This window comes from Lathyrus oleraceus, chromosome 1, assembly GCF_024323335.1.
Source record: "Lathyrus oleraceus cultivar Zhongwan6 chromosome 1, CAAS_Psat_ZW6_1.0, whole genome shotgun sequence".
NCBI classification, from domain to species: Eukaryota; Viridiplantae; Streptophyta; class Magnoliopsida; order Fabales; family Fabaceae; genus Lathyrus; species Lathyrus oleraceus.
The window spans coordinates 319,596,701-319,606,438 of NC_066579.1; the positions used below are offsets into that span (position 1 = coordinate 319,596,701).

At 34.1% G+C, this 9,738-nt stretch overlaps 1 protein-coding gene across 2 annotated transcripts; it reads left to right on the top strand.

Annotated features, from left to right (window-relative positions):
* Window positions 1–539: 539 nt before the first annotated feature.
* On the top strand, window positions 540–9,254 carry LOC127133348 (uncharacterized). 2 transcript variants are annotated; one of them, XM_051061731.1, is made up of 9 exons: window positions 540–716; window positions 1,210–1,283; window positions 1,619–2,848; window positions 3,915–5,271; window positions 5,745–6,024; window positions 6,695–6,802; window positions 7,462–7,740; window positions 8,422–8,565; window positions 8,655–9,254. In XM_051061731.1, the coding sequence occupies exons 3-9, from the start codon at window positions 1,648–1,650 to the stop codon at window positions 8,841–8,843; spliced, it is 3,558 nt and encodes a 1,185-aa protein (XP_050917688.1). In that variant the 5' UTR covers window positions 540–716; window positions 1,210–1,283; window positions 1,619–1,647; the 3' UTR covers window positions 8,844–9,254. The 2 variants fall into 2 exon arrangements, with proteins under 2 accessions (XP_050917688.1, XP_050917687.1); XM_051061730.1 differs by having other exon boundaries at window positions 540–710; window positions 1,206–1,283.
* The last annotated feature ends 484 nt before the right edge of the window (window positions 9,255–9,738 follow it).

Sequence of the window (9,738 nt, forward strand, 5' to 3'; positions counted from 1 at the left end):
TAAGTAATTTATTTAAGTTTTTATTAAAGCATTTTCTTACGATTTCATTAATATTGATCACTTAACATTATTTAAAAATATCAGCTCACTAATTTTTAATATAAAAATATAAAAAATATAAAAAATAAATAATTTTAATATAGCGGATCAAATTCATAAACATATATAAAAATAAAAAAAAAACTATAATTAAGTGTTAATTAGACATTAAACTAGATCCCAAGTGATATACTCCTAGTATATATAAAAGCATCAAGCAGAGAATTTCATATATATGCCTTTTGCCTTTCATTTTCAAACTCGGAAAGATTCGGTTTTTGAAGCAAATTAAACACATTTAATAGCATAAACTCAAGTAGAATAAAAATCCATTTTTGAAGCAAAATTAAAATAAGAACTTTTATTCAAAAATTAAAATATAAAAATAAAAGATGACTCAACAAAATAACATAAAATAAAAGAATATACTATGCACAATAATAAAAAAATATATAAATAATTTTTATGAATGTTACATAGATTATTATTATTGTAAAAGGCACATATAGAATCTTATATAGAAAAAACAGAAGGGCTTGGTCCACCACCATCACCACCACCACCTCAATTCATCACCACAGACGGCCAAACCACCAACCAACCAAATTGCGAACCCTCCCTCCCTCCCTCTTTCTCTCTCTAAAACACAAACTTCTCTCTCTCTCTCTCTCTCTCAGGTACTTTTAATTTCTATGCTTTTTAAAAAAAAAATTATTATTACTGTTATCGTTTTCAAATTCTTGCTCTTTCGTCATTTTTAGGGGACCCCATTTTTCTTATTCTTCATACACAAACCTAGAAAATCATTCTCTAATCTAAATGTCAGATCTTGGCGATACTTGGATTTTCCTCTCGGAAATCTCCACTTTACAAAAACCTCGCAATTTTTCTTTTTTTATTTGCTATTTTTTGTTTTTCTGGCGAAATTTGGGATACCCTTTTGGTTGATTGTTTCTGGGTGTCTGTGATTTTTTGCTCTGGTGCTGGATCGGTGATTGTGAAAATCTCACCTTGTTTTTGTTTTTTTTATCAAGTTTGGAACCATCTTTTAGGTTTCGTTGTTTTCAAGGAACGATTTTTTTTAGGTGAAAGTTTGGTTGTTGAGGTTTTGTGTTCTAGATGAAACAAACATTTATGCTTCTGGGTTTGTTTGGGTTTTGTTTTATTCAGGTTCAGTACTAATTCTAATTTGCAATTACAAAGGTGGCATGGTGCACAAATTTGATTATGCTTGATAATACTAGGTAAGTAAGCTCTTTAGTTTCCCTCAAACTTGGTCGAAGTTTCGTGTTTTTGTATGCCGAAGTAATGGTTGTGCCATGGGCATGTGATTTATTAGTTTTGCTTTTTGTTTGTTTGAAATTTTGGAGCGTGCCAATGAGTTACCAAGTACTATACACTGGTTAAGAGTTAGGAAATTGTAAGTATTTATGGAAGAAAGAATGAAAAGTGTAACATTTTATGCATTTGTTACTTTGAAACTACACTTTTCGGAATGGTTTCTATTTTTAATTACTTAAGTTATAGGTAAGATCCTTAATGTACTTGTTTCTATTTGTGTTTTTCTTTGTTTTTGTAGTTTGAGTTTAGGTCTGTAAAGATTTGACGATGGCCGAGGCAAATACAGTTGAAGGGATTTTGGATTTTTTGAGGAGGAACCGGTTTACACGAGCTGAGGCAGCTTTCCGAAGTGAGCTCAATAACTGTTCTGATGTAAATGGGTTCCTACAGAAGCTTACCTTGGAAGAAAAGAACTTGTGTGATTTGCCGCAGAATGATAAGGGGAAGTTAGCGGTAGAAAATCGAGGGTTGGATTCTCGTGATAACGTTGAAGTTTCTAAAGAACTGATTGTGAAGGAAATTGAGTGTGGAACTGGTAGAAATACTACTGAGAGCAAATGGAAAAATGCCACTCCCACTGAGGAAAGGAATAAATCTAATGAAGTTGTTGGAACGAGTGGGACAAATTTCACTTTCTTGAAGAGTTCAGAGGACAGTGTGTTTGATTTACAATCGTGGAAGATCAATGGTCCTGCAGAGGCTTATCAAAATGACAGTGGAAGCAAGGCTAGTAATAATACTTTGAAGGCTTCGATTTCTCAGCAATCGAAAAATCAAACGAGTGAGACATTTGATGCAGCCAACAGTAATGTAAAAACTACAGAGGAAAATAGTGTGTCCGCCGAGAAAAAATCCTCGTTGCTTGGAAGTAGTAGTAGTGGTAAAGCCTCTACGGAACCAAAGTTTAACATTGCACAAAACAAAGAATCTAAGGAAATTGATCGGCAGCAACTTAAATTTAATAGTTCGTCGCTTAAAGAGAATTTGGCAGATAACGTCGTGTTGAGAGCTGACGAGAACGCCAATTCATCTTCTGAAGTATGGAAAGATTGTTCCATCAAGACCGTTTTCCCTTTCTCAAAAGGGGATGTGTCTACAAGCTATAGCAGTTCAAATTATTCTGAAAAAGTTGATGAAAAGAGAAAGTCAGAAATCAGTGACGCGAGGGCTTATATAAAAGAGCAGGTGGATGAAGTCGGGAGAGCTTTTTACTTGGCGAAATTGCAAGGAAGTTCTGAACAGAATAACATTAGTGCCTTAACTTTTCCTATTGCACCAGAGAAGCATAAGGAAGAGTATCCAAGGCTTCCACCTGTAAGAATTAAGTCTGAAGATAAGTCCTTGACTATTAATTGGAGCGAGAAGTTTGAATCTGACGGATTGGCTGCAAAGCTCGCTAGTGCTGACAGCAGCTTACTTATTGGATCATATCTGGATGTGCCTATTGGACAAGAAATTAAAAATGCAGGTATGCTTTTATACATGATACTATTGAATTATCAAAATATATGCATATGCTCTCAAATGTTCATGTAGCCGTTCCCCAACTTTATTGTCTCATTTGTTGGTTTGGCATGACATAGTTTTGTGTGTTCGGTTCTGCAGGGACAATTTTTTTTTGAATGAATTGATTTGTAAAATTGATACTGTTGAATATAAAATGATTTATGTTTGAATATATTCTCATAAAAGTGGGTTGGACCATGGTTTTAAATTGTGGTCCGCAACCGTAGTTGCAGCTACAATATTGCTGATGCGATAGTCTCCGCAACTGCACCGGACCACAATTGCGGTGTGATTTAAATCACGCATCCTTCTACATTAGGAACCACATCAAACAACTTCGCCCAGGTTTCTTCAAATATTTTCATCAAAACTCAAAATTTAGAACCCAAAACTCAATTTACTTATGAAAAATATTAACATTAAGTGTTTTTTAACGGTGTATTTTAAACCCTTCTCAATCAAAATTCATGCCGCAATGGCCATCGCAACAACAACAATGACCTAAATTGAGACACCCGCAACCGCAATTTAAAACCATGGGTTGGTCAAAAAATTTAAGGCTAAATACCAATTGTAGATGCAAAAGCTTCAAATTCTAAATTCAAATTTAGAATCAATTCTGGAGGCATAATCTACTCAAGAACATTCAAACATGTCAAAATCAATTATACTCCTTTAGAATCAATTTGACCTCATCTAAAAGTAGAGTGGAATCAAACTTACACTTAGTGGTTTGATAATCAATAATGTTCTTTTGTAGTTTGTACACCAGATGTTTTATGTGTTGATTAAATCATTAGGCTTCTCTCTGGTATTAGGCTTCTATGAATGACAGTTTGACATACTGATTAATTTTGATGCTAATTGGATTGAATTTTGACATTTTGAGATATCGAATATGAATAGTATTCCACCTATCAGCTTTAGCACGTAAGTTGCATTCATCATATTGAATATCGAATCATTAGGCCTGTTTTCCCACAAGTATTTGGTTGTAATTGACTTTGACCTTTTCGTACATGTTTTAGGTATGAGGAAGGCTACAGGGGGAAGTTGGCTGTCCGTAAGTCAAGGAATATCAGAGGATACATCTGATCTTGTATCAGGTTTTGCTACCGTTGGTGATGGGTTGAGTGAATCTGTTGATTATCCAAATGAATATTGGGACTCTGATGAGTATGATGACGACGACGATGTTGGATACATGAGACAACCTATTGAGGACGAGGCCTGGTTTCTGGCGCATGAAATTGATTACCCTAGTGACAACGAAAAGGGGACTGGACATGGAAGTGTTCCTGATCCTCAGGAAAGAGGTCAAGCCAAAGACGAGGACGATGATCAATCTTTTGCTGAAGAAGATTCTTACTTCTCTGGAGAGCAATATCTTCAAGCTAAGAATGTTGAGCCTGTCACGGGTTCAGATGATCCTATTGGTATAACGGTTACTAATATGTATGGAAGGGCTAATGGCAATGATTTAATGGCTCAATATGACGGAGAACTGATGGATGTAGAAGAGCTGAATCTTATGCACGCAGAACCTGTCTGGCAAGGCTTTGTTCCTCAGACAAATGATCTAATCATGATGGGAGATGGAAAAGTCTTGAATCATAGTGGAAGATCACGGCTTGAAGAAATGGAAGATGATCAACACGGTTCAGTTAGGTCAATCGGGGTGGGTTTCAACAGTGATGCTGCTGATATCGGCAGTGAAGTCCATGGAAGTTTTATTGGTGGCAGTAGTGAAGGGGATTTAGAATATTTTCGGGATCGTGATAGTGGACTTGGGGGATCCAAACACTCTCATCGTGATTTTGGTAAGAATTCTATGGACAAATCATTCAAAAATAAGAAAAATGATTTGATTGAGTCGAATAAATATGTCATTGGAGGTCATAAAGATGCACATTCCCAAATAAAAACACATACCGAAGGCAACTTTTCATTCCCTCAATCTGTTAATGATAGCCAGATAATTCAAGGTGGTTCCAGTAAGACTCCATGGTCAAATAATTGTAATAATGCGGATGAAAACGATGACTGTATTAATGCTTTTGAGGGATCTGATGAAATGCTTTCATCTTGGAGGCAGAAGAGTAGTGATTCTTCACCCGAGAAAAGTTCTAGGGATGAGAATAACGCTAATGCGGTTAGATCCTCAAACTCTTCCCCAACTACTGTCGATGATTATGTGTACGCTGATAAAGAGCGTGTCAAGCTAGAAAAGGAGGATGAAGAGGTTGACATTACAAGGGAAGATGATTTAGGCGTATCACAAGAAGATGAAGAGATTGCTGCTGTGCAAGAGCAGGTAAGGCAAATAAAGGCTCAGGAGGAGGAATTTGAAACCTTCAATCTAAAGATTGTGCACAGGAAAAACAGGCACGTCTTCAATATATAAGCATGCTTACTATTTTCATTGATCTGCAAAGTATTTGAGTTTTTTTAATAGAAATTAAGAAGAGTTTTAGAACTAATATGGTATTAGCTTTGTCCCGTTCCTACATTGTAATTTTAACTTCATATCAAGAATGTTGTCTTTTTGGCTCAGATTTCTCTTCACTTATAAATTTACGATACATTAATTTTTAATCGGTTTGTAACATGCATTTTTTTAATCTTCAGACGCACTAGCAAAACACAAATATCCATTGATTTGTTAAAATAATATTAAACTAGGACGGCGGCGGAGTTTCTATTTCCTTTTCGATTTGTTAAACGTCCATGCTTTGTTAAAATACAGAATCGAGTATATCAATGATTTATGATAAATAAAATTAATTATTTCTCATCATTAGCAATAATGTGAACTTGTACTTGTGTCTTTGTGTAATAGTCATGTTTTTGTTGTTCAGAACTGGCTTTGAGGAGGACAAGAATTTCCATGTTGTTTTAAATTCTGTAATAGCTGGCCGCTATCATGTCACCGAGTATCTGGGATCTGCTGCATTCAGTAAAGCGATTCAAGCTCATGACCTGCATACAGGCGTGGATGTTTGTATTAAAATTATAAAGAACAACAAGGATTTTTTTGACCAAAGCCTTGATGAGATCAAACTTCTCAAGTATGTCAATAAACATGATCCTGGAGACAAGCATCACATTTTGCGATTATATGATTACTTCTACTATCGAGTAAGTTATATTGTATTAGCTACTGATCTTATTAATACTATTACATTTTCCTTTCAATCAATTGTAGTGCAACATTAGATATTGCCCTTCCTAGGAAATTTTAATATTAATAACAATATACATGACTAAATGAATATTTGTTTTTACTTGACTTTGACTTTCATCTTTAATTTAACTGGAAAAAGGTTATTTCTGTGCTATTGGTATTTTTCAATACATTTGAGGATTTGTTATATAGTATAACTATTTGCACTTGTTGCATTTTTGGAAAGATTAGTATTACTTTATGATGAATAACCTTATTGATATTGAAAGTGATGATGAGAAATATCTATTAAGAGCCTGTTTGGATTGACTTATTTGAGCTTATCTACTGATATAAGTTTTGCGTCAGTGTTTGGGAGACTTTATCAAACCAGCTTATGACATTTTCTATATATATTTTTGAATTTATTTTTATAAATTCTTCTAGATAGTTACTGAAAACAACTTATAAGATATATAAAAACAATTCAAATGTATTTTATCTTTTGTTATAAAAACACCTTATGCGAGCTTATTTTGATAAGTACTTGTGGTATAAGCTGCAAATAAGTTGTTTATCCAAACAGGCCCTAACTCAATCATCTGACTTTTTGACTCACCATTCCTTTCTGATGTTGCACTGCAGGAACATTTGTTAATAGTATGTGAACTACTCAAAGCCAACTTATATGAGTTTCATAAATTTAACAGAGAATCAGGAGGGGAAGTTTACTTTACAATGCCAAGATTGCAGGTTTGTTGGGTTCTGCTCACGTTTTGTTGTTGTTATGTTTTCGTTTTATCTACAACTAGCGTGCAGACAGGCGCCGACATGTCGGCCTGTCCGCTTTTCTCTAATAAAGACTGCAGTTGGCTTCGATGAAAATTAAACATGAAGTTTTGGACAAAATTCTATTATTTAGTATTGTTATTTTTATTTCAATTACTACACTTTATTTCAAAATTGAATTAGGATTAGTTTAGATTTGATTTAAGGATTATAATCTCTGTAGCACCGACACTTCTGAAAAAATACGTGTCTGAAACCAACACCACACTGACACTTGTGATTATGTTCAATTGATTCAGTTTTTCAAATTATTACCTGTGTCGACGTGTTGGTGTTGTGTCCAGTGTTTGTGTCTGTGCCCATGTTTCATAGATTATAATAGATTTGAATTAAAAATTAAATTAGGATTAAATCAAATTTGAAGGGTAAAAATTATAAATAAAAGAGTTTAAAAGAAGACGAATATTTCTCTTCGTTTAAGCTCTTCTATTTTTCCGATGTTACCCTTCATTTGAACTTTTATTTACAACTTTACAATGTGCTATATATGCTTATATAAAAAGGGATTAAGTATTGGTTCTACTACTGTTACATTACAAATTTGTCTTGATTTGTTTTTGCAGTCAATTACCATTCAATGTTTGGAAGCACTTCAATATTTACATAACCTTGGACTAATACATTGTGACTTGAAGCCGGAGAATATTTTGGTTAAAAGCTATAGCCGATGCGAGGTGAAGGTCATTGATCTTGGAAGTAGTTGTTTTGAAACAGATCACCTTTGCTCATATGTTCAGTCCAGGTCCTATCGTGCTCCCGAGGTTATTCTCGGGCTTTCATATGACAAGAAGATTGATATCTGGTCCCTTGGATGCATCCTGGCAGAACTTTGTACTGGCAATGTAAGAATAATTTATAGTCAATTCAATTTCAAAATTGCATAATTCTTTTTTTTTTATGAATAAACTTGAGTGTTGTTAAATAGTGGCTATAGCATAGTGGAATTTGAACAAATTGGTATTGTTTTGCACTATGCTATTTAGTATTTCCTCCGGTCTTTATGAGAAACAATTCATTTTTCAGATTCATTGAATAACCAATGTATTTAGTATATATATAAACTAGATACATTAGTTATTAAGTGAATCCAAAAAGTGAACTGTTCTTATAATAAGGACCCGAGGGAGTACAAAATGTTGTCAAATGGCAGCTGTAGTGGCACTATAAAACTGCTGTGTAGAAGAATATGAACAGACTGCTATTTTTTGGGATTCGTTGTCGACAAACAGTAGTGTTTTTTTTGTACTTTTAGTGAAACTATGTAGAGAATAGAACATAACAATTCGTCCTATTCTATTCTATTTGAAAACTTGACAAAGTATCTTTTAGATGTGAAATGATTTGTGACACATCGGGTACAGCGACTTTCTTTTCAGTTGTAGGCTTATTATTCTTTTTTGGGTGAAACTGTGAAAGCGGATATTGAATCTGTATCTGTTTTAGGAGTGCTTCATTTGTTTGTTTTTTTGTTAAATACACATAAATTTTCTTTCTTTATTGATACTCAACTATACCTGATGTAGGTCTTATTCCAAAATGATTCCCCTGCAACATTACTAGCTAGGGTAATCGGTATTATCGGTCCAATTGGTCAAAGTATGCTAGCAAAAGGACGGGATACATATAAGTACTTCACAAAAAATCATATGCTTTATGAAAGGAATCAGGTTAGAATTTTATTTCTGAAGTTTCTTTGAATATGAAACGGATCATAGATTGCGAAAAAGCAAAACGAACCGTTTTCGTTGATGTGCAGGAAAGCAACAGGTTGGAATACCTGATTCCGAAAAAGTCGTCCTTGAGGCATAGATTACCGATGGGGGACCAAGGTTTCATTGACTTTGTTGCTCATTTGCTCGAGGTTAACTCGAAGAAGCGGCCTTCTGCATCCGAGGCTCTAAAGCACCCGTGGTTATCATACCCTTATGAACCAATATCATCTTGAAGCACACATGGTGATAATGTCAATACTACCCTCGAGAAAGGCACCACCTTTGCATCCATGCTGCTTTTCATTATCAAAATTTTAAAGATGATATGGAAAGAGTTGTGCACTTTCACATTCTTGAGAAGTTTTTTATTTTGTGGGTTATTCTTGTCATTTCCCTCCCCCCTCCAAGTTGTTAACCATGGTCAAGGATGTAATTTTAGAACAACATGTGATGTAATGTTTAGGCTATTGGTTTGTTTGTTTTGGTGTGTGATGGAAAGGGAAGTCCTTGAAATCTTTTGGTTGTACATGATGTGGGATAATTCTTTTTAGTCTGTTTAGTAGTGCTTTTGTAGGATACTATTATTGTTGGAAGAACAAGTTAATTCTAAGGTGAGGGCAATGTAAGACTCAATTAACATGTCACTTGATGGTACATGAGATGCAAATTTGTCTTTTTTTTATGCCTTTGGTTAGAAATAACCAAAGTGTATCTTCTTGATGGTGTGATGGAGCTTCATTTATTTTATTGTGAGAAATGTGATGTGTGGATGGGGTATTTTGGCATGTAGTTACAAATATTGTAGTAAATTTTGGAGATTTTTTAATGCACTCTATATTATTAGAGCATCATGTAAAAATATTAAAATGCTCTCAAATTTTGGAGATATATTTTTGGATGCAACTTAAAATACATCAAATACTTGTAAAAGAATAGTTTGAAAATATATTTTCTGAATTTTTGATCCATGTAAAGGTAATTGTTGTGAGAAAAAAGTAGAGGTAATTTGAACATTTTTTAGGTAAAATAGAGGTGTATGCCTCTTTGTAATTAGAAAGATATTTTTTAAGTTTTATATTGTGTTTTTTAACCTATATGATGCGCGAAGCAAAATTCATATTATTCAAT